General features: G+C 40.5%; 1 protein-coding gene across 1 annotated transcript; it reads right to left on the bottom strand.

The window, feature by feature from the left end:
- Window positions 1-21,065: 21,065 nt before the first annotated feature.
- Window positions 21,066-22,677, bottom strand: LOC133885200 (cytokinin dehydrogenase 9). The gene is made up of 4 exons (XM_062324873.1): window positions 21,992-22,677; window positions 21,777-21,904; window positions 21,434-21,694; window positions 21,066-21,332 (listed from the first exon to the last, which is right to left on the bottom strand). The coding sequence occupies exons 1-4, from the start codon at window positions 22,581-22,583 to the stop codon at window positions 21,066-21,068; spliced, it is 1,248 nt and encodes a 415-aa protein (XP_062180857.1). The 5' UTR covers window positions 22,584-22,677.
- Window positions 22,678-26,626: the final 3,949 nt, after the last annotated feature.

Genomic DNA, 26,626 nt, shown 5'->3' with positions numbered 1-26,626 from the left:
GAGATTCATATCTCATCATCTCACTATGAAGAATCGATGAAACTCAAATGGGTTGTTGGCAGTCTGATTGGTGCCCAAGTTGTTGATGGTGGATGATCAGTATTTGGCATCAATGGACTCATTTTTCCATGTGGTCTTGGTTGTATGGAAGTCTCACAATTCACTGTATGTGCAGCAGAAGCATGGCGCCCTTGCCATGATGATCAGTACACCATGGTCATTGGAGGAAGTATGGCTGCTGTTACAGGGTTCTTTGGAACGGTGCAGGTGTGCATGCTTCTCAACAAGCCTTGGGATCCTAGTATTCAGAAGTGTGTGTGTGTGTATATATATATATATATATATATATACACACACGTGCGTATATATATATATACACGTGCGTATATATATATATACACGTATATATATACACGTGCGTATATATATACACGTATATATATACATATACATATGTCCAAGACAATGGTACAATGTATTTCTGCAGTTTGTGTCAAAGCAATTTGGGATAGTCAAGGGTATTCTGGGATTTCAGCTTGTCTGTTTGCAAGCAATGCTCAAATGTCCATGAATAACCAACCATGTGAACAAATGTTGGTGGTTGTTTTGCTCAAGTCAGAACATCAGCTGGAGTTTCATGATCTAGAATGCTATTCAGTCAGAGTGACATTAGTTGATTTGTGTTGTTTTTGCATTTATCTCATAGCAACACAACAAGCTGCTAGTTCTGACTTATATGAGAGTGTCACACATGACTTTGAATTGGCCTTAGCTCGTCAGATGTCGATTCAGGAAGTTAAAACAGGCACACAATCCGATAAAGTGTGGTGAGGAACCGTGATCTCCTAGGTGAGGATAAATTATGACACTTAGAAACTAATAGCTCTAAAAATTTCACAAGATAAATCTATCTCAATTTCTATTTAAATATGTTTTATGTTTATCTAATGTGTCTATTATACTAATTAAGAGGATTGCAATCAACTTTAATAAGGTAAATTGTAAAAAGTAGATGCGAAAATATAAACAAGGTAGAAAGATAAACTAATAACAAGGGATTTTTATCCTATGGTATCTAGAACTTGCATATGGTGTTCATTGACTTAGAGAAGGCCTACGATAAGATACCGCGGAATGTTATGTGGTGGGTCTTGGAGAAGCACAAAGTCCCAACAAAATATATTACCCTTATAAAGGATATGTACGATAATGTTGTGACAAGTGTTCGGACAAGCGATGGTGACACCAATGATTTTCCAATTAGAATAGGACTGCACCAAAAGTCAGCTTTGAGCCCTTATCTTTTGCTTTGGTGATGGATGAGGTCATACAAGGTGATATCCCATGGTGTATGCTCTTTGCAGATGATGTGGTGCTAGTTGACGATAGTCGGACGGGGGTAAATGGAAAGTTGGAGCTGTGGAGACAGACTTTGGAGTCGAAGGGTTTTAGGCTTAGTAAAACTAAAACTGAGTACATGAGGTGCGATTTTAGTACTACTAGGCACGAGGAGGATGAGGTTTGCCTTGACGGGCAGGTGATACCTCAGAAGGATACCTTTCGATATTTGGGGTCGATGCTGCAGAAGGATGGTGAAATCGATGAAGATGTGAGCCATCGAATCAAAGCCGGATGGATGAAGTGGCGCCAAGCTTCCGGCATCCTCTGTGACAAGAGAGTACCACAGAAGCTAAAAGATCTATAGGACGGCAATTAGACCTGCGATGTTGTATGGCGCAGAATGTTGGCCAACTAAAAAGCAACATGTCCAACGGTTGAGTGTAGCGGAGATGCGCATGCTGAGATGGATGTGTGGCCACACAAGAAAGGATCGGGTTCGGAATGATGACATACGTGATAGAGTTGGTGTAGCACCAATTGAAGAGAAGCTTGTCCAACATCGTTTGAGATGGTTTGGGCATATACAACGCAGACCCTCAGAAGCGCCTGTACATAGCGGAAGAATAAAGCGTGCAGATAATGTCAAGAGAGGTCGAGGTAGACCAAACTTGACATGGGAGGAGTCTGTAAAGAGGGATCTGAAAGACTAGAATATCACCAAAGAACTAGTCATGGACAGGGGTGCGTGGAAGTTAGCTATCCACGTGCCAGAGCCATGACTAGACTTGCAAGATCTTATGGGTTTCATCTCTAGCCTACCCCAACTTGTTTGGGACTGAAAGGCTTTGTTGTTGTTGTTGTTGTTGTTGTTGTTGTTGTTGTTGGTATCTATGGCATGAATGTCATCTTTAGTTCACGTTGAAGCTCCATCAGGATATGCTTCCAGCCGGCACCCGGTCATGACTCTTGAGCTACCAAGCCACAAAGGTAAGACCTTAAGCCGGATGAGCCACCAAGGCAAGGGTCTTCGCGCCCCCGTACACTTGTCTTGTTGTCTCTCCACAACAAATCAAAGAGTCAACAAGCTTGAGCCACCAAGGTCCAAAATATCGACAAGTCACCTAGACTCTAAGTTGTCAGCATACCTCTCAGTATAAGCTATGATCACTCATTTATCCACTTTCTAGGTTGCAGCACCTAGCAACACTTCTCTCTATGCCTATAAGCACTAATCACCCTCTAATAGTATGCTTAATCGTCTTGGATGAACACTTTAAACGCTTTGGTCGCTTAGATGTTTTCTCAAGTGTGTATGAGCTTCCTCTAGACTTCAGCAGTAAGTCACATCTTCAAATGACTGAGTAGATGGATATTTATAATCTCAAACCCGTCAACTAGCCATTTTTCCAATGGCTCAGAAAAGTTGTTAATCACCGAATGATCTAGTAAGAATAATAGTACTAACACGGGATCATCCGATGAGTATAACCTCAGAAACTAGCCGTTGGAACTTCACTCAATACCTCTATGAACACCGGACACTCCAGTGTAACTTAAAATCTATCATCAAACCTTCTGGTGAGTTATCTTGAACCATCCGAATCTTTACAACCTCTCTGTGTAAAATACTCTGGTGCATTCATCTTCAGAGCACCGGACCTTCCGATGGGTTATTCTTCATTCATCAACACTTGTAGTCATCTTTACAAGAATGCTCCAATGCTATAATTCGGTGTGCACAAATCAAGCACCGGACCATCCAGTGGGTTGATCTTCAGTTTTCTGCACTTGCATTCTTCTCTACAGGAAATACTTAGGTGCTACCTGAGGACCTCACCGGAAGTGCAAATCACCGGACTATCCGGTGAGGTCCTCAGGCTTCTCCCTTTTTGTCAGAAACACTTTGGTGGTCTCGTATCCTATTCACCGGACTATTCAGTGGGGCTATTAGCCTCTGGACACAATGCTCCAGTGAATGCAAACTCCTTTGCACCGGACCATCCGGTGAGGCAAATCTTCTTATGACTTTTCCAACTCAATCAAATTTTGTCCTGACTACGGTAGCTTCTTGATGTATTGCATCTATAAGACCTACTAACATATAGTTTGACAAACATGTTAGTTCCAATGACTATGTTGACATTAATCACTAAAATCACAATCATGACCTAATAGGCCATTTTTGCTACAATCTCTATTTTTTTAGTGATTAATGACAACACAACTAAAACAAGTGGTAAATAATAAATGATACCAATCGAAAAGAGCATAAAATCTTACCACATTGTTTGAATGCATGTTCTTACCATTTAATCTCCCTTTGTTATGGCTCCCCCTTTTCTCCATTGTCATTATCTCCTTTAATCGATCCATGCAAGAACTTCTCCCCCTTTGTCAACCTAGATGCCTCATGTTGCTTCTTGTATCTTCTTCTTCTCTCCATTTGTCATCTTTGGCATTCCTAGACATCTTGCATCTTGATTCTTATTTTGGTCATCAAACTTTTCTCTCTTTATCAACAATCTCAAAAAAAGGGCTACAAACACATATTGAACTTGAGGAAAAGCATTAGAGCATATAGGAGAGAGCTTCATAAATCATGATCCAATGAAATGATTTCAATTGAAAAGATATACCAATTATAAGGATACGAGACATTGATATCAATTGAAAAAGACAAACAAGGATCATAATTCATGAAACTCACATGATATAATCTATACTATCATTTTATGTGTACATACATATAACGAGACTCACTTGTAAATACTACTTGTAGTAATGTAGCAATATATGCACATCTAGACAATAACTAGATGTAGAAAGTTTAAATCATATCATGCATGGAGGTAACTTAAATGTAGAAATGAATTAGCAATGATACCAATTGAATCTTTAAGCATTGCATACCTCTAGGGGCGTACTGATTTCTCCATGAGAGTATAAAAAATGCATCTAGCAACTCATGTTAGTTTTAAAATCATAACTCATAGGATATACTCCCCCTAAATATGTACATACAAATATTGAATACTTGCAAGGTTTATGCACTTGTAATTAATAACAATGAGAAGGGTACCCTATATATTAGTTCATAGCACATAAATATACTAATTGTGAAACTGGTGCTATGAAAGAAACTTACAACTAATAAATCATATAGGTTGCTCATAAGAAAGAGATAAACACAAGCAACCTACCATATAAAAACATACACCAGTCATTACAATAAATTGAAATATGCACATGCAATCCTAGACAAGCCAAATGAGCTACAACAATTGAAAGATTTTGTATGTAGCTCCATTATTTTTTTTATCTTTGATAGGGATTTGGGTATATGATGATCATGATCTTCAACAAAGCGCCTAATCTTATACACTTGGCTTCTTTGCTTGAACATTCACTTCATTTTCTGAGTCAAGTCTCCAAATTCCCATAGCCGCATGATTGGGGCTCCTTTATGTTTATGATGACTTCCTTGGTACCCAAATAGGTTGGTTTCAGTCCCAATTTTTTCTCCTAATTATGTGCGCAACCACCTTGCTATTATTCTTCTTCTTGAGCTTATAGTGGTTATTTTTTGTCTTAATTTTGTAGTTGGGCTTGGTGTAGATGTTGGATGTCTTATTGGAGAAGTTTATTGCTTTCTTCTTCTCCTCAGTCTTCTTCTTGACTTGCTTATATTGGAAGGATTTATGGCCTTCTTGATGACATTTGAAGCATGTTAATGTAGATCCCTCCGTAACCTTCTTCACCATGGTAACACGATAGCTTGAGGAGGTTGAGCATGGTTCTTACCCTTTAATCTTGTCAAATCCTTTTTGAGCTTTTCCACTTCTTACTTGAGCTTATCATTTTCTTGTGCAATGAGATCATCACATATTTCTACAATAACATTCTTAATACATATCTCATTGCAAAGGAGTGAACTAGATAGATCAATTAAATCATCACAAGAAGTGCAAGTATCTAGCTTAGAATTGAAATTAAATAGAGAGGTAGATTGCTCTAAAGGGACCTTAGATTGAGATTCAATGCACTCAAATTTTGCCTTAATCTCTTCATGCTCCTTGTTTAGCAAATTTAATTTGCTAAATAATTGCTCATAACTAGAAATAAAGGTAGCATGAATGTTATTGAGGGCATTGGATTTCTTAAGTTCCTTAGATTGTTTCCCAAGGGTCCTTTGTTACTTATTGGTCAAATAAAGAAGTTCATCATATGAGGGAAAATCCTCATCGGATTCATCATCGCTTATATCGTTATCCATACCTTTGGCCATAAAGGTACTTGTGTGATGACTTCTGCGATGACGATTTGCGTGATGATGACCTTGAGGAAGAACTTCTCTTGGATGAGTGGGTGGCGAAGCTCTCATCACTTGAGCTTGAATCTTTATCTTCACTCACTCATCTTTTCATGCTTACAAATGCTTTGGATCTTCCACTTGTCTGCCTCTTGTTCTTGATCTTCTTCTACTTCTTGATGTGATCAATTGTTTTGACTAAGTCTTTCATGGAGATTCGATAATCAATCTTGGTATTAATCTTCTTGATGTTCTTCTCCACCGGTGTCACACACGATTTTATAAAGGGACAAAAACAGATGTAAACCACATGCATACCAGGATCAAGTTTCATACATGCAACGACTTCATCAGTGCATCACACACAGTGCTATTATTACAACATTTAACTTAAACAAATAGAAAGACATCAAAGTCTTTAATTAAAGCACACTAGCAAAACACAGTGAAGCTCCTATCTTCAACAGGCAATCGACTGGGGGTCCACCAGCCTAGCAATCTTCATCTTCATCGGTAAAGTAGTCTAGTTCTTCTTCATTGTATGAGCAGTGTTTGATGTACATTTGGATGGAAATAGCAAGTATGAGTACATGTCGTACTCCGCAAGTGTCAAAAGTAAATGATATGCAAGCTTAAATAAAGGAATAGGTTGTAACAGGTTAAATTTGTATAAATATCAACTATGGTAACGAAGAGTTATAAAAATATCATATTTCACTATGTGATTCATCACTAGACTTACATCTCCTGGAAACATCTTCATATGTTTCCCAACTCCTTGAGAACCACATGGTTCCAAAACCAACCAACTTGATACCCTCCACAGGTAACTAAGAACCATCTAACCAAACCAACTAAACTAAACCAACTAATTATGTGACGATCTCTCATGACCATGAGCACGACTGATATATCAGATTTTACACTCTGTATAGGTTGTCCAGCTTTCCGCATGATTTGTGTTTTCCTTGTTGCTGTGTCGGTCAAGCACTTAACACACGTCTATAGTGTGTCACCCGGAAAGTCACTACAAGGTCGTTATAAAGTTTTATCCAGTATGTGCACATCTGCTAGGTTTTACCGCCGTCAAAGTGGCTTTTACACCACCTAGAATCCTCCTTTTGCATCTTGTAGCTTTAGAAAGATTTCACTCTTCCCTTTCACTACACATCTCATACCACTAACCAAATAGTTCTGGCCTTAGCTGTTCCCACACATCCACTCTTACGGTTTGGCACGCACAAAACTGAAATCCACTAATTAATAGGCCGGTCTTGTCCCATACCAGTCTCGTGATTGGTATAAAATTTCTTGGGTTGTTGCTCTACGAACCGATCCTTACGTAGGTCACTAGAGTAGATGTCAAACCAACAACATAACTCTATAGACCATCACCAACACCTCTTTGCTCAAGACCTAAGGTTCTATGTTGCCATACAATTACCAAAATTTTCCAACTCATAGTTGCATAGTTCATTAGTCATGTTTAGCTGACTACCCATCCATACCCTTGTACAAAGCTAAGCATAAGCTACCCTTCATAATCACTACTGACAATTAGGCGACAAGGAATATATGGAACAAGGTACTATACGTAAATATGATTCAGAATTAATAGCATGCATGTTTGAAATAAAGAACGCATTTAAAAAACTAGGTTCAAAATGTTCAAGGGTACTTGCCTCTTTTAACTTGCTGCTTAGACTCCTCAAAGACTTGGTTCTGGAGATTCTCGAACTGCTCTTCATTTGCTCTCAACACACATCGAAAAAGCAAATAACAAAACTAACTAAGAACAGTACACCAAACATCATTAAAACACTTTAAAAATACTATGATTAGATAAGTATGATTTTAGAAGAATTTAGACACAATAATCGTCTAAATCAGAGTTAGACTGAAAGAGAAAGAACTTTCGAGAAATGGATTAGGTTGAAAAGGAAAGGCTGATTTATTGGAGTTATCTTCCTATGAGAATAGGCATTATCATGTAATCATTGTGTTAGACTTGACAACATCATTGCACAAGGTTTAAGAAGTATAATGCTAACTATGAAGTGCTGACTTGGTATGCTATGCAAGCACCATCTTGGATTAAAGAAGGGGTGCGCTGAAATCTAGTCTCGACCACCTATGATGGATCGAAAAGGCCGGAGGTTGCACTTTTAGGCTAAGGATACTGCGGGCGACTCCGTGTAGCGACGACAGCTCGGGTTTCATCGAAGACGACGATCAGGCACGTGGCCACTGACATCGATGTTGGGCTTCAGTGGTGTTTCACTGAAACGAGGGAAGCATAGCGTAGAACACGGAAAGTCTAACTCAAAAGTATGGTCGGTTTTGGAAGGGGTAATCCGAGGTAGTGGCAAAACAATGATAAACGCTCACAGCTTCGATCGTGGCCGCGTCCAGATGTAGCGATGAAGATGCACGCGTTCCCAGAGATTGGCTACAGAATTTGAGAAACTGTTTGAACAGAGACGTTCATATATCTTGGACACACAATGCTATAGCACTGGTTTAGGTAGACCATCCCGTGAGAGGAAGAATGATCAGCGGAGAAGAGATGGGCGATGATTGCGATATGCTGCAGTTGGCAATCACGTTCCGGTCGAGTCACTGCACAACCGGTGAAAGGCTCCTATGTTCACGTAGAATACTTCATGGGACATGTCGTGACGCAGATGGCACATCCATACGACTTTCGGATTGACGGTGAACGCGATAGAAAACTCGGTGCGCGTGCAGAACATGTCCAGAAATTGGACAGTGGGCATGTCGACCTTGATCTCGGCGATTTGGCTACTCTACTGGACGACCCGGTTGGTGAGGGCGCGGGCAACATCATGGGTCATGTGCTGGTGAAAGGGCATGGTGATTTAACCTCTGGTCATCCGAGAACGTCGATGTGAATCGACAATGGCGCGGTTGTCCACAATGGCAACGACCGTGGCGGCGTAGATCGAGCTTTGGATGGGACTAGGGCTTGACTAGGGACTTAGTATGATGGTAAAACAGGGGTAAGGAAGGATAAGGAGGGGTCCTCACCTTGCTTTGATGATCGAGGAAGGAGAATTCGCAGAGACAACGACGACACCAGCGAATGGCGGCGCACGAGCAGGACAGCTATAGTGGCTAGGGCTTGGAGGCGTGGAAAGAGGGTAGGGGAGGACGTGCAACACCTGTTTATAGGACTAGAGGTGGCTGATTGAGGTGGAGTCCAAGCCCAACACGAGTCGGGTTCGAGTTTGAGTCAGTTAGGATTTCCTTTTTCTCAACTCTCTATTCCGAGGATGATATCTCCACCATATGCACTCCAAATTAGACATTTTTGGACTCTAAATTGTAGTAGTCAAAAAGATCTACAACTTTGGTATTCATTGAAACTTCTTTAAATGCCATTTTGATTTTCAATAAATACATCACAAGATAAACTGTTTGAACTAAGACTTATCTACGCAGCACTGATTTCAGGAGCCATAACTCCAAGCTCCATTATCCAAAAGGGGACTTTAATAGGTTAAAATTGAAGCTCTCGATGAGACCTATAACTTTAGTATTGTTAAGATTTGCATTTGAGGTCATCTTGAACTCCAAAACTGCATGTGAAGATGAGTTTGTCTAGGATTCCGTAAATACCCACAGATTTCGTGGATCCTTTATATTGGACCTTTTAGATGACTTGTGTGCCGTAGATGACTTGTGTGCCGGCCAAGAGCTTAAGCCTGGGCAAGATTGAGTCCAATGACACCTTAGGCATATCTAGGGTTTTAGAAAAGAAACTTTTACAGAGAAATTTGAATAGGGTTTGAATTTGAATTGAGCTTGGAGTGAATTTAAGAGAAACGAAAAATGAGGTTGAACAAGAATAGGAATAGATAAGAAATTTAAATTTGAATTTGGGTAGAATTTGAGAAAGAGGATAGATTGGCCTTAAACAAGGATTTGGATAAAATTTGAATTGAACTAGAGAAAGATCACGTATGATTAAGGATTGAATAGATGATGAATTTAAAGATTTTAAATTTCAACAATTAAGATCCTTAACTAATTTACTACTGAGTTTTGTAAAAACCTTTTCAAAATCTTTTTCACTCAAAACAGCAAAGAGAAAGAAATAGAAAAAAAACTCTAATACATTTGCCTAGCTTCTAGCAAAACTCTGCATGCAATACACGCAAAATAATAACCTATATTGATTTTTTTTTTATAAAAGTAGGTTTTAAACCTATTCTACTGGTGAAGCTACTTACTAATGTTGGAAAATTTAAAAAATTATAAATTCTAAAAACCAGGGTGTTACAACTTGAGAGATGAGCTTGGTGACTTTAGGGTCTATTTCTTCATTATTTATTGTGCTTTGCTCATTATCTTCATCTCTATCATCTTCATTTGAACTTGACTCTTGCTTTTGCCTCCTCATCTTCGCCTTCATATGTGGGCATAGTATTTGCTTGCTTGTGAGAGTAAGATTCTTGGCGTCGGATGAGGAAGAGGCTTTCACCCCCATGTTCATGGTCATCTCATGGGCGATGATTTTACCGAGCACTTGACTTTGTGTTATCTTCTTGATGTCATTATTGTCGTAGATGATAGAGACTATCAACTTCAACTTTGGAAGAAGAGCTTGAAGTATTTTTCTCACCACTTGATCATCGTCAATTGACGTCAAACCTAGCCTATTGATCTCATTGACAAGAATATTCAAACATGAGTACATATCATTAGCACTTCCATAGGCAAATTATTTGATGCTATTGAGCTTAGTAACAAGCACATGATATTTCTCATTACGCACATCCTTTGTACCTTCATGTATTTCAATGAACTATTTCAAACATCATGTGTATTGGTGAGAGAATAATCACGATTAAATGCATCAATATTTAAAGATGATAAAATGATACTCTTCGTCAATACATCTAATTTCCTCTTCTTGTTAGTGATGCGAGGTCTCATCCCTTCCTCGGTAACCCTCCAAACATCTAAACCTTTATCTTGCAAATAACAAATAATAAGAATTTTCCATCAGGGAAAATTAGTGTCATCAAAATTTAGAGCGCTATAGGTATCCATCCCAACCCTAGACGTTACAACTCTACGGTGTTAAGCCTATCAAGAGTACGAGGCTCTTATACCAATTATGAGGAACGATGACATCCTAAGAGGGGTGAATTAGGACACTTAAAAACTAATAGCTCCAAAAACTTCATAAGATAAACCTATCTCAATTTTTATTTAAATGTGCTATAGGTTTATCTAGAGTGTCTACTCTACCGCTTAAGAGGATTGCAACCTACTCTAACAAGGTAAATTGTAAGAAAGTAAATGCGGAAACGTAAATAAGGTAGAGAGATAAATTCGGTACAAGGGATTTTATCCTGTGGTATCAATGGCTTGAATGTCACCCCTAGTTCACGTTGGAGGTCCACCTTGGATATGCTTCTGGTCGGCACTCGGTCATGACTCTTAAGCTACCAAGCCACCAAGGCAAGGTCTCAAGCTGGATGAGTCACCAAGGTACCAAGGCAAGGTCTCACCACTAGCCTCTCTTCCGATCACTTGTCGTCGTGATTACTTCAGAGCTTGGGCCACCAAAGCAAGGGTTTTCGAGCCCCAGTACACGTGTCTTGTTGCCGCTTCACATCAAATCGGAGGATCAACAAGCTTGAGCCACCAAGTCCTAAGATGTTGGTGAGTCACCAAGACTCTAAGGTAAGGTGCCAGTGTACCTCTCGATATAAGCTGGGATCACCCATTCATTCATTCTCTAGGTTGCAACACCTAGCAACACTTCTCTCTAGACCTATAAGCACTAATCACTCTTTAATGATATGCTTAATCGCATTAGATGAACACTTTAAGCACTATAGTAGCTTGGATATCTTCTTAAGTATGTATGAGCTTCCTCTAGACTCCAGCAGCATGCCACACCTTCAAATGATTGAGTGGATGGGTATTTATAGCCTCAAATCCGCCAATTAGCCATTTTCCCAACGGCTCAAAAAAGATGTTAATCACCGGATGATCCGGTGAGAATAGTAGTACTAATACCGAATCATTTAGTGAGTACAATCTCAGAAACTAGCCGTTAGAACTCCACTTAATGCCTCTGTGAACACCGCACACTCTGGTGTACCTTCAAATCTATCAGTGAACCTTCAGGTGAATTATCTTAAGCCATCTGAGCCTTTGCAGCCTCTTTGTGTAAAATGCTCCAGTGCATTCATCTTCAGAGCACCGGAACTTTCGATGAGTTGTTCTTCATTCATCAACACTTGCAGTCGCCTTTGTAAGAAATGCTCCAGTTCTATAATTCGGTGTGCACAAACCAAACACTGGACCATCTAGTGGGTTGATCTTTAGTCTTCTGCACTTGCATTCTTCTTTGCAGGAAATACTTCGGTGTTACCTAGTGCTGATCACCGGATTATCCAATGAGGTCCTCAGTCTTCTCCCCATTTGCCAGAAACACTCCGATGATCTCATGTTTTATTCATCAGACTATCCAGTGAGGCTATCAGCCTCTGGACATAATGCTCCGGTGAGTGTAAATTCCTCTACACCGAACCATCCGGTGAGGCAAATCTTTCTGAGACTTTCTCAATTCAATCAATCTTTATCCCGGTTGTAGTGGCTTCTTAATGTATTGCATCCATGATACGTACTAATATATATTCTTGACAAACATGTTAGTCACAATGACTATGTTATTATTAATCACCAAAATCACAATTATGGTTTAATATGACCGTTTTTGCTATAAGTGTTCTGGTGCTAATCAAAATGCATATCCTCGAACATCTATTGGCGTCATTGCATAGTCATGAGGAGTAAGAGAAGCAAGAAAAGAAGAAGGTAAGCTTGAGGACAAATGCAGAAAAGGATCGTGATGATGTACCATGGGATCCGGGCAACTCCTTTGCTTCAGTATTGGGACATGTCGAGTATCAACTAGAATCAAGTTGCTATGTTGGGGCTCTTTAGAATTTTGGGGGCTTCAAATTTAAAAGTGGTTGATGGCTGTAAGCACTCTCAAGACCGTCAGCTTGAAGGCAAGTTGAATCTCTAAGGGTAGGTAATGTCATATACATACCTGTCCCGTATAAGGCCAAACACTTGGGATTGGAGAGCAATAAAATAGGGACCAAGCAATGTGGGCACATGGCATGAACAGAAAAACATCTTCTACTGGTCATCCTCCTAGAGTTCGTCCCTTCCCTGTATCCCCTACCGTTCATGCTGCTCTCTCCAAAATCTCTGACTACAACCAACACTTTGAAGAGAATTTCGAAGAAGGCAAGTCTTATCTTCTTGATCATATTGAATCTATGTTTTTAACTAATATACATGATTAACTAAAACTGGACTTATATCGTGTGTGCTATGTAATACGCTTTTACAAACTACTTGTAGTAGTTAATCCTATTAAACACTTACCATGTCATAAATGCTATCATCCAAAATACATATCACCTTAGAATTACCTGTTGTTATCTATATTAATAACAGTCGACGCCTTGATATCTAGCATGCATAGGATTAAATACATCTCCTCGGAGATGTCGCTTTTAAAATACGTCTCTTTGGAGATAACAATTTATCGTTATCGATGTTAACTCATATACCATGAATTCTTGATGGTTGTGAAATCCTTGATGTAGTGTGGGATATGGGGGGTGATGTGTAAAAATAGGTGAAAACTATTTTGGCACGGGCAGGTAGAGTGGTTCTTCGGAGAGGATGCTCTTGGAGGCTTGAGTTACCTGGTGGTATTCATTGCCAATGAAGACTTCTGGCCCAGCTCTTAAGGATCGAGTCATTTCGATGCCATGCTTACGCAAACCTCCTGCAACCATACGTCCTAAATGGGTAGGACTTGACTTTTCTTTCACCAGACTGGGTTGGGTATCATACTTGGAGGCTAGTGAGTAGTGAGAGGCCAAGTGTCCATCTGAACCTCTGTCTGAATATTTCAAAAGACGACATAGCCAATATGGTATTCAGCCTAAGGACTCTGAGACTTGGGGTGTCTCGTAGAAAAGCCCAGCAGGAAAGGTGATTGAAGTGTCTCGATATGGTTCGCTCCTCCGCTTGCAATGGTTAGAGGATGAGCATATCGTGTGGGTACAGTGTACAACATCTATAGAGTGTAAAACTATTCGAATAGCCGTATCCACGGTCATGGACATACGAAGGCAGAACCTTTTTGACTAGACTCCGGGTGCATGTATCTTAATGAGTGAGTGTGCAAACTAGATGTTCGTGTGATGATGTTCCTAGCTCAATCTGCCAGAAGCTGTGTGGTACTAGAGGTATACCAGATGTGATGAAAGGTACTCCAGAGTGAGGTGTAGCCCATCCTAGGACCAAAAACCCCAAGATATGGCTTGTTACCTAGTTTTGAACTGTTTAAGCTGTTTTTAAGTCAATCCTTGATGATACAATTGGATACCTGCATAAATTTCTTTATGCTTAAAACTAAACCGTAAAGCCTTATACTTTAACTACCCCCTTTATGCATCTATCAACACCTTGAAGTAGACTAGGGCTTGCTGAGTACCTTTAGTACTCATTCTTGCTGTCATTTAGATGAGGAAGCAGAGGTTGACTTCGCCAGAGGTGAAGGTGAGGATGAAGAATAGTCTTAGAAGTCACGCCCGCACCCTAAGTTGCTTGTGGCTTAGGCTTTTGCTTTTTGCTGTGTTTTGCGGCCTCCCGGCCAGGATTGTAATATACAGTATGGGTTGTAACCTTTTGTACTCTGACCTTAGTAATTATGAATGAAGTTGACTGTGATACTACTACTGTTATGGTGTACGTATTAGTTACTTGATCCAGGGACTGATACAGGAGGTACAGGAGATCTCGGGTTTAGAGTCTTACAGAGCCCATTGTCTCCATTTTCACTCGTCTTCTCGTAGCCACCCCTGCCGCTCCCAATGGCACTGCGCACCAGTAAAGAGCTAGATTTTTCCAAGTCCAGGTGCACTACGGCGAAGCTAAAGCAGATGTACAACAATCGTCTGCTCCCTCATCGCCTTTCTTCAGGGTACCGCCCGGGGGAAGACGTGCCTACCCCCCGCAAGGGGGATATCGTGTTGTTTGCCTCTTTCTTTTTGGCCAACCTTGTGTTGTCCTTTTTTGAATTCTTCACCACCATTATCTCCTTGTATGATATCTGTCACCTCCACATCAATCCCAATTCCATCGTCATGAGCATCTTTGCTCACATGTCCGAGAACTTTATTGCGGTCGAGCCATGCCTCGATCTCTTTAGGTATTTTTACACGGCCTGGTTGCAGACCCGGGCGACCACTGTGAATTCCGTCTTCACAACGGTATCGCGGGCTCCTACCTTGAGATGGGCTTTAAATCATCATAGTCTGGCTGGAAGGAAGAATGGTTCTACTTCAAGACGGAGGATTCCATGGATAACATCAGCGTGCCAAACAGATCGACATACGTCTCCGAAAGCTAGGGGAACTCCTGACAATGCTTCTGGGGTTTACCGGTCGATGGATGCATAAACAACGCTTACGATGTGCGTGTGTTTGTGATAAACTCAAGAACACATGGATTATCCAGGTTCAAGCCTCCCTAAGGATAAACAGTTCTACATCCCGTGTATTTTATTATCAATGTTTATGAACTGGTTACAGATGAGATTTCTTGACTCCTGCCTCTATCTACAAACTGGTTCCTTCTCTCTTTATATACTAGAGAAAGAAAGAACTTACAAGTGGGCCCTTTTCAGCTCACCCATACCTTAGGCAACCCTTGCACCCCTAGGCTTCTTTAAAATAGGTGGCGCACATGCCTCTTTTTATTCTGATGAAACTGCTGAGCCTATCCCATTTGCTAGACACCTCCACACCTACATCACCCTAGTCAGCCGGTCCGCCCTATCCCATCACCGGTCACACACTCACGCCTATAAAGCAGTCTGACACACCTGTGAGCCCGTCCAGTAACGTTTAATGCTACGGGACGGGGCATGACACCACTCCGCTGGCCACGATTTGTCCGCTGGGGAATAGTACCTAGGAAATGAAAATACTTGAGTGAAATATATTTAATGAGAATAGACTGATTTAATGAGTACGTGTCGCGTGACCAGCTTGGTGTGGTAAGGATCCTGGTCGCGGGAATCCCATGCGTGGTAAGGATCCTAGTCGTGAAGATGCAGATTAATCGCGCAGACTGGTCACGTGGTGGGACTCTGGTTCGGAAAAAAAATCTTCTAACAACTGGTATTGACTGATGTGGATCCTCTAAATAGGAGACCCATATTTTATACACTGATAGATTCAATATGTATATTTCCTAAATAACAATATTGAATGAAGTGCCGCAAAGTTCAATAGTTATGTGTATATTGAGTGCCGAGAGGGTTGTTAGATTCCCATACAGTTATCTAATAATCTAAAATGTGAAATTATTGATACCAAATCACCGTGAGACACAAAGCCATGATTGGCAGCACAATTTTGGTTTAATTAAACTACCGAAGTGCTCGTGATTGTCTGATTGACACAAACGGCTCCTGTGAGCTGTGATTAAAATATAAACAGCAAGAACCATAAATTTCTTGTCTGTTGGAAGATGCCAAGATGACCTTTCTATGGAAGCTTACTGCAGTTGGAGAAAGGACCAGCCGTCCAGCCATGTACAACTGCTACTGCCTGCATCAGACGGGAGTAAACAAAAAATATAGATGCAGACGCAGTCGGAGAAACCGTACTCTGCCCAATCGCGCCGTCGCAACCGTGCCCTGCAACGCTCGAGCCAGGGCCGCCTCGCCGCCCCGCCTCACTTGGCCGCGGCGCAGCCGCAGCCGCCACTGTGTCCGTGCCCTGCGGCCCAAGTCGGCGCCACCTCCCGCCTTCACCCTCCGTATTTCAGATTGGCTCGTGTTCGTGCTTCGTGAACTCATGGTTTCATGGAGATATCACATGTGGACTCATCACTTGTACGTCTCTTGGAGTCGTGGGCATGAGCCGTCAAGTTTCACTATGTCAGGCCGTGGGATGGTGAGGTTGGGGACTGGGAACTGGACCGTGGCCTTGTGCAATTGGGGCGTATAGTTGTCCTCTGGGTTTGACTGAATACCTGATATATACTACTTAATAACTAAATACTTGATAGATAATATTATATATATATATATAATTGTAAAAAATTTTAGGTCCATCCCTGATCCAGGATGAGGCCAAGCGGTGAGCACTACATGCAGGCGCACGTTAGGAAATAGATAAACACCGTGGGAAGCTAATGAAGACCCGTGCGCAGTCCAGTGAAGCACAAAACGCCTCTGAGCACTGACGATGCCAAGGTGATCAAAACAAAGTAGAGCGTGCTTAAGTTCGCATGCTCACCCAAGAAATCGACGTGCTCCATGCCTGTCGACGAGCTAATCAAGAACAAGCAATCCACATTGACATTACAACCTCGCCGGGCTCTTCTTCGCCATCGACATGAAACAATCTGTGACGATCATGCCTCGTGGTGCGACGGCTATGGCCCCAGAAGGCGTAGTATGTTCCTCCTCCATTGACATGAAAACAATGTGCATGCCTCTTCCTCGCCACTGACATGAAACAATCCACGACGATCATGCCTCATGGTGCGACAGCTACGGCTCCAGAAGGCGTAGTATGTTCCTCCTCCATTGACATGAAAACAGTCTACACAAGGATTCTCGCCATGTGACGAGATGGCTATAGCCCCAGAAGGAGTAGTGCGATCTTCTTCCTTTGCAGAACAACTTATCTAACATGCCACGCAAACGGCTACGACCCCAAAAGACATAGTTTGACATTCAATTGGTGAAGCTCTATGCCGACGCCGGAAGGCTAGAATCGTGTTTCTAGCCCCCTCACGTGGGAGAAAGACGTCGTCAAGTAATTGTATAACAAGCATCGTCCAAGCATCACATCAATGCCAAATAGGCAAATTCTCGTGGAGTTATGTACTTTGTATATTTAAAAAAAGAACTAATAAAATATAGGTTCCACGCATATATGTGTTCTTTGTCTATTTTTATGCTCTCAAAATGCAAAACTATACCAAAATAATTATAAAAAATTCTGAAAAAAATATGTTGTAGAGGATACTATAAAATAGCTCTCAAAAAATTCCAGACAAAAATATGATACATACAATGAGAAACAATAAAAAGAAAAATTTTATTGTAAAAGTAATTGTTTGAGTTGAATTTTTTGGAGAGATAGATTATACCATCCTCTACAACATACTTTTTTTAGAATTTTTTATGATTATTTTGATAGTATTTTAAATTTTGGGAGCAATAAAACACAATGTTTTTTTATTTTTTAACCTATTGCCTATTGGAAGGTCGACATATTTATTTTTTAAAGGTGTCACCTGTTGAAAGAGTGACATCTTACTGTCTCCCTTCCAACGAGCGATAATATCCTATTTTTACAATTTTTTCAAACGGACACATAATTTTGTAATTTTTTTATTTTCGAAATATAAAATGAAAAAAGCTCTATGAAAGCTGACTGATATTGGGGCCGGAATCGATAGGAATTTCCCGAATGCCACCACGGTACCGCCCGTTTACCAAAGAGGCCCACCCGCGGCCCAGAAGCGGTCACAGCAGCAGCAGGAACTGAGCCCCCCCAGGGACGCCACCGCGTCGGCTTCCTTTTTATCAATTCTCAATCTTAAATGCTGATTTCCCAAGACCATCAAGTATCTCTGCTGATATAACGAGCACGAGTTCAAGTGAATCCACCACATCCTGATTGTCCATCAATCGAAGCAGAAAGCACGATTCAAATTTGAATCCCTCTCCACAAATTTGAATCTGCAATTGTAATCATTCCATCTAAAAAACAACTGTAAGTACTCACATAAATCCCACTGGATCGAATACAGATTAGAAGCACCTAGAGATTAATTTATCCACTAGAATGCAGTTAATAGGTACATGATCTGTTGAAAGAATAAATTATCATTTTGACCGGCGTATCAGAACACAAAATCACGGTGAGTGCTCCATTTGAAATAATGAATGTGTACATTATTCTTTATTTGTATTGTAATGATCTAAAATGTTTATTTTCAGTCCTATATTATGTGCTTAAAAGAAGCAGTACCAGTATGCTCCAAACAAAGTTTAACTCTCATTTTGTTACCGAAGTTTATAGCTGCCACTTGTCAGCATTTTAAATTGAAATTTTCTGTACTTTCGATTAATGTTTTTCATATCATTTGAGTGGTGATGTTTAACTTATTTGATCTTACCTGACCACTATCTCTTAGGCCCTGATCGTCAGCAGTAAATTTGCAGTTTGCCATGTGCTTCTTTAGGCAAATATTATCCAAATAGCAGCCCACAACAATAGCACTGTAATGACTGTGTACTACTAGTGCACGAGTTCGACATGGATTTGTTTATATCCTAAGCGAATTCAATGATTATTTTCCTGGAACTAGACCATATACAAACATACTGCAGAGCACTGATATGACAAACTACTTTTTTGTGACTTCATCTGTTCAGATAAGCCACAATTGAACACATTTCAAAACCTTTCATGATGTTAGCCATCAGCATGCTTGATCAAAGTTTCATCTTTTGGCTGCTGCTAGAAAGGATAAGTATTAGACATTCCATTGTCTAGTTGAATTTTGCAATCACCAATAGTAGTTACGGTCCCAGACCGCCTTTTTGGTTTTCAATCAACTTTAGGTTTCTTGACAAGGACTGGTTTTGACCAATTGGTGTCACCCAGTTGTACTACTACTTCCTTTATGAATTATGATACATTATCAGAGCATAGTGACAAAGAAAACGAAATGCTACTTCTGTTTCTGTGTTTGGTTTCTGACTTCGTCTGCAAAGTTCAGATTTAATATATAGTTAAGCATACTTGATGCACCCCTGTTGGTATCTCTATGGAGAACTGATGGTAAGAACTAAGAAGCTGTTCAGAGAAATGAAGATCACTGTGTTAATACTTTTATTCCTTCTGATTACTTACCTTATCAAAGCAAAATGCGATGAAGGCATTTCTGCATAGGGTGTTCACAAACATACCAGGTTAAACTTAGATACTATGCAGTAAAAGCAAGCGTGCATTTTGAAGTAGATTTGGTTAGATGATTTGTTGATATTACGCTTGTTTTAAGTTCAACAAGTCTTTTTCTTGAACTAAATATAATTGCTTTAATTTCTATTATATATTATTTGGAAGAGTAAGCTGACTGAAGCACATGGCTTGGGATTTTACAATAAGTTCTGGGAATGAAAGGACCAGAGCCCAAAAAACGTGGGAAGATTTAGGTAACCAAATTCATCCATCAAGCTTTCAATATTTTTTTCTCTTTTTCGTGACATCAAGCTTTGAATAGTTGATCATATGCAGAGTATCTTCGTTTTAAGTGAAAATGGTACATAATGCCTAAATATCTTTACTTAGAGGCACATTATACTTCAGCAAGAAAAAACATCTTCAGAACTATATATGCTTGTTCTTATAAAATATTGTTTTTTTGCATGAATGTATGGTAGTTTCCTTGTTGAAACACTCTTATAGTTGTGTTCTTGCTGGTATCTTTTAGTTATCAGACAGCTTTGCCTGTTCATCATTGGTCCACATAGGTACTGCTTTTTGCTACCATCATCAGTTAACACAGTACTCAGCATGAGTTCCACTTGTTAATGGTTGAGGTCATCATTGCACAATGTCTTTGTGCTGTAACAATGGATGGAACCAATTTGATCACCAAATAATTGGTTCCAGTCTTCCTGAGAGAATCAGGCATGACTCAGCAATAAGGTAACGCTGCTCTATTTTCTTGCTAAAATTCTCCTGGTGCATAAGCACTACGGGCTAGTACACTGTACATTGTGTTCGTTGTGCTTCATAGGTTGCAAAAGAATATTTACCTATGGTTCTGTACTAACATATGCTCTGCAGAAACTACAGTAGATACATTCATGAAGACAAGGGTAATGACGTCTTCTGAAATATTCTCTGTCCTGGGGCTAGGATGGCCAAAGGGTCATAGGCATTTTTTCTTCGTTGAAATGTTTCCCACCTTGCCTCAAAGTGGCCTCTCCACTCCTGTTCAGTGTAATAGTTTGGCAGATATTGCTTCGCCCCAATACCTGCCTTATCAGAGAATTCTATTATCCGGTTGTTGAGGTTCAATGCATGTTCGATGCTGTGGGGGCCTGACGAAGATGATGCTGAGGATAGGAATCCCACCAGATAGAAAACTTCCTCATCTGGTATGACTGCTGATGTTCTATTGTCCCATCTGCATGAAAAGGAAACAGTTCGTTAATCCAACTATGAAAGATGCATCTCCTTGATGTTTCTGGTTCACATATTAATATATTATGCTAATTATCTGAAACTTACTTATTGGCAGCTAATTACCTGGATTTATTTACTGGGTAGATCATTATGGGACCGTTGCTGCTGTCTTTTAGGATTTTCCCAAAGACCTCCCTTGCGAATGTGTGGATCGAGCTTCTTGGAATTATGAGATTTAGCCATGGGTGTGGGACTTCCCACATGCCCTTAGCTCTCAACTTGACCTCAGAGGAGTGCACCCTATCCAGGAACTCGATGTACGTGACATCTGTGTGGAATAGTGACAGAGGCATATATCTAAGTTGAGAAAGTAGGTTGTTGACCTCCTGCAGACATGTAGACACAGAGAATTCATGCACTATCAAACTTGATTTGATTAGTCATAAGTCATAACCATCTTTAATGGTACGAGAGTTGGTCTGCTCACCTGTTCCATGTTTTCTGCCTCTTCAGGGTTGTAGTTCTTCGTTATCTCGAGGGAGAAGATCACTCTTCGATCTGATTCGAACTGGCTTGCCCACACTGGATCCTGTGGGTTGAACGACGATCTCCAGTTGTTCAGGATGCCTGTCCTATTGATGATGACAAAGCCCTCTATGTAATCAAAGGTCCTCTCTGCTGAAATGAGCATCTCCTGGTCCTCAGTGAAGCTTGCGAAGTCTGAGTAGAGAACTCTAATCCACCTCACCTGTTATATATTCAAATAATTAACTAGAGGCTGTTGAAAGTTACTAACATTAAGTTGGTATAAATGAATTGTTTTGGTGTACCATTTTTGGAGCAGGCTCAAGAGCAATCCTTGCTCTAGTGATGATTCCAAACTGACCTAGTCCACCAAGAGCAGCATGGAAGAGATCAGAGTTCTGCTCGGGTGAGCAAGTGACGATCTCTCCTCTTCCTGTATTCGACAGTCATCATATAATAACTCATTCTGTTGTTGTGAAAAAAAAATTCAATCAGCATGTTATCAAGGTTTGTCTGATACCTGTCACAATCTCTAGCTCATTGACATTGCTGATTTGTGGGCCATGTCGGAATGTCTGCCCACTGACCCCTGCATTCGACAGCGTGCCTCCAATTGTGAGGTGGAGATAATCAGTCCATGACTTCGGCGCCAGACCATACTTCAACGTCTCATGCAGGACATTTATCCAGAGTTCTCCTCCTGAGGCATCAACATAGGGCGATGCACCAGAGTTCACCCGCATTTTGACACTCCGCAGGGATTCCATTTTGATGACAATCCCTCCGGCAGCCTGGGACTGCCCTCGAAGTGAGTGTCCATGCCCACGGGCCGCCACCGTGAGCGTGGAGTGCTCGCCCATCAAGAAAACATGCCTCACAGTTGCGGCAATGTCATCCACTGAGCCTGGATGAAGCACAGCGGCTGGCATGAAGCTAGAGAGATTGCCAAAGTCCCATGCAGCGGTTGACACGTCGTGAAAGCTGAAATGGCCATCAAGGGGGAGTTTCCCGAGGGACACAAGCACATCTTGGTCAGGCACCTGTGTGTTGGTGACTCTACCGAGGGCCAATAAAAGGAAAACCTTCAAGAACTGCACAAGTGATGGCTTCATTTCTCACATACGGGTCAAGAACCAACTAGTTCGGCAGTTTAAGTATTGAGGAGAAAGATGAAAGGTCTAGTAAGATAGTGTGGTTCAGAGCGGGAGCAGAGGGATGGGAATGAAGATGGAGGGAGGGAAGGAGATTTAAAGGGGCACTTGGAGGGTTTGCATGTGGACTGGTGTAGGAAGTAGTGTGGTCAAACCAGCCTTGGGCACTGTTTGGTGGAATAGGATCAGTATGAGAACAGACTGATCGCAAAATATGGATGCAGACATATTACACTGGTGCAAATCTTGCTTTCTTGAGCTTCTTGCTTCCTGGCTTTTGTTTTAAGCGTGGTGCAATATGTGTCAGTAAATGAATGGAGGCAGGAGCAAGAGATGCATTCCGTTCAGTAGACTCAGTCTATCATGGTACATATCATTCCCTACACCATGACCAGGATAACAGTGACATAGGTAGAACCAAACAAATTCAGTGAACAGAGATGGATTTTGAACTTGTGTATATTATGCAGATCTCATCACGATTGAACTTCTGATCTGGCCAGATGGTGGTAACAGAACAGATATCAATTGACGAACCTGATTTCTGTCTAGAAGGTCCACTTGATCCTTCAAATCGATTTCATGTGCGGAATTTCCTGTCAGTCCTCAGCAGAATCAGCTGATGTGCTATATCTGTGCCTTTGGACTTGCAAGTGGCAAGCATCCTCTTGAACACATCTGATAAAGTTTCTTCTAGGATGCTTGTTCAGACATAGAGCGCACATCTATTTTTGCAGAACATACATGTTGGTAGGAATCCTTCTGTCTAGCCAATTTTAGGAATGTTGATACATCGATAACACAAATTTTCCTTTTCGATATTCGTGCTTAATGTAGAATCCCATTGCCCACATGTTGTCTGTTGCCACCCTAGCTAGTTATCCAGTTATTACTCCATGTTTCCAATTAAAAGTTTTTTCAAGAAAAAATGCCATGCTTTTATGGAACATTTTTCCAAGTTACTTAGACTTTAATTCTTGGGTCCTCATTGAGTCATTGTTTTTCGTATCTGATTGTATCTGTTTGAAGGCAACATGAGTGAATGTATACAGCAAACTGAATGTTCTGTCAACTGTCATATCTGCTTTTTACACATATGAAGATTAAGAGACAGCTAGGCGAATGCGCCAGTTATGTGGATACCTGGGAATCCCATAAAATGTAGAAACCGAAGACTAGTCACTCTTTGTAACATGAATCAGAGATGTGGTTGCTGGACAAACTATTTACTTTTAGGGCCCGTTTGGAAGAGGGGGGTTGCTTTAGGAATTTTCAGGATTTAGTTGAACTTTGTACTAAATCCTTGAGATTTGGATCCCAAAACCCCCTTTCCAAACAAGCCCGGATAAAATTTTGTTCTTCGGTGCAGATTGTCTTGGTGAATAATCTGATTCGAGTCCTTCTAATCATATGTCCTATGCGTCAGTTTTGCCAATCTACTATGCACTAAAGTATTATGGTTCAATCTATGGTAACCTTTCTGTCATATATCCAACACTATCTACTTCGTAGAAAATCAACCATGATATTACTTGGACTATAAAACACGTGTTATAGTTCTGATTAAATAAAACTTCCAACTAGGCAACTCTGTTTCTCCGAAAGCCAGGCGCAGAAGGGCTGAAGACCAAAGCCGATAAACTGGGCTCTGTAAGTGAAGATCTCAACAAACTAAACTATTCAAGATTAATCAGTTTGTAGTAGAATGTATTAGTTGTGCAACTAATTTTAGTAAATGTTATGTTGATGATTTTTCAAAAATATTTCCTCCTGTAAATGTTTGCGGTTCACCAGATTTTGGGTTGAATGGGTTCTGCTGATGCCACCAGTGAATCAGTGATACTCCCTCCGGTTGCTTTCATAATTCACTTTGGAGTTTGGATTTCTCAGCTCTCCTCAAAATGTACTTGACTCTTCAGTGTAGATTACTAGGCACTTTTTTGCTCTTTCCTCCCTCTTATGGCTTCCTAAATGAATACTATGGCTCTAATGAAGAATGAGCCACTTTTCCAACCTGGGAATAATTGAATGGCACAAAGGTCATTTCATCAACTTCTTTAATTCATGCGCTTAAATCTAGATCAGTTATATATTTGCAATTGGAAGTAATGTAGTGCTACCTATGTATCGTTATCGAGGAATGACTTCGTGCAGTGGGCTTTCTTTTTCTGTTCTTTGTTGACAGCAAATATAGGGAGCTGCGGAAGGGGCTAAATGTCTTTTTCAAGAAAACGAAAAGTAAATTTTGATGTAGAAGTTATCTGCAAATGCTTTTTATTAAATAGATCACACTTGGCTACTTGAGCCACTCATTTGAAAAAGGAAGGACTTGCTTTATGTTTTTTTGGTTCTTCACTTATCAACTAAAGAACCTTTACAGTACACCATGATACTAGATGGGGGAGAGTATTATTGTTGTGATCCAACCGTTCATTTTAGTAGGTATTATTGTAATTATCTTGGTACCCTTAGAGGTAATTACGTCATTGACTGACCGGACTTCGGACCTTCGCCATCCATCATCGACCGGCCGACGGAAGGTGAAAACCCTAATAAATGAAATGAACAGAATAAATGAAAGCTTATCCGAAGAATAAACTAATATTTTGACCTTCCCTAATTAAACATATAATTTACAAGTTTATCATAATTTTTTTTCCAATCCTACTCTTATGATACCCATGATACTCTTTAATAATACCTATGATACTGATGGGTGATAGAGTATCATTGGGCCAATCTAAACCATCGAATGAAGAAAATGAACGGCATGCACTCATTTAGGTGTACTGTAAAAGTCTTCATCAACTAATGTTGACTCTTCTATTTCCATTGCTACTCTTAAGTATGGTAGATGGAATTGCTATGCACTGTTGCACTAACACAAGCAAATGATCTCGGAGCCTCCTAGAGTGCTAGGTGTTGTCACTGATGGTGGAGCTAGCATTATTTACACGTGGGATCAATTATGCGTTTTACATGTTTTCTGGGGTTCAATCATATTCAATCTTTGTGTTAACAATAGGTGTTAATATGTACTTCTATTAATGAAGGGTTCTTTGGCAGAAATATATGATCCGCTGCCCTCTACCTCTATCCACCCCTGGTCATTTGCCTATCTGATATACATTAACATGTAACTTCAACCACTAGTTTTTTATCGTTGTATATTTGTAAAATCTAGCAAAACTATGTTACAATGAAAATATTTTGCGAGAGGTTTACACATACTGTTCTCACATGTCAGAACCACATATTGTGAATGTATTATTGGTCAATATTTTGACGGTACACATTCTAGGATGACACTTACTCTTTTGGAAAAAAAACTATTTGAAGTAAATATCGATTTGCAGATCGGGATGCATCTTTGTTCAAAATGAAAAAAAAAGATGCATCCATCTCCTTAAAGGAGGAGTCTACAACTAGTCCCCACATGGTAGGTTGACTCCAGGGGACAGGATGGAGATTAGATTCCCTAATCCATGGCATGCATTGCAATTCGCAAAGGTGACATTGATCTGCATCTACATGCTTTCAGGAGTTGTTCCTTCGCTGTTCGGTCTGCGCTGTCGATTGCCATAAGGCTCGGCGCCCAGTCCCAGCAGGAGTCCCCTACACACTACTACCAGATCAGTGGATGGGGCCACCCACTGCCAAAATTAGTGGATGTCAGTTGGGCAGGTTGGCTTCACTACTTTGGTGGCAATGGCCACTTTTAGTACGCTACCTTTGGCATCCAAGACCAGTTCGTTGTCATTTGAACAGGACCTTCTTTTTTTCTTCTCTTCTTTTTTCTGCTTAGAGTTATTTTTCAAGATAGGCTATTGAGCGGTGTATGTTTGTCAGGCTCTGTTTTTTTCCTGGTTAGAGATGGAGCTACTCAGCCAAAATGGATACAAATCTGAGATGCTTCTGCTTTGAAGGCTCTAATATAGACAAATTTGCAATGTACAAATTTGTTTCCTGTAAAATTCATGTGAAATGTTTGGAATGTACAAATT

Source organism: Phragmites australis, chromosome 11 (genome assembly GCF_958298935.1).
Source record: "Phragmites australis chromosome 11, lpPhrAust1.1, whole genome shotgun sequence".
Taxonomy (NCBI): Eukaryota; Viridiplantae; Streptophyta; class Magnoliopsida; order Poales; family Poaceae; genus Phragmites; species Phragmites australis.
The sequence above is the reverse complement of the archived record's forward strand: the minus strand, read 5'-3'. Positions and strand labels throughout refer to the sequence as shown.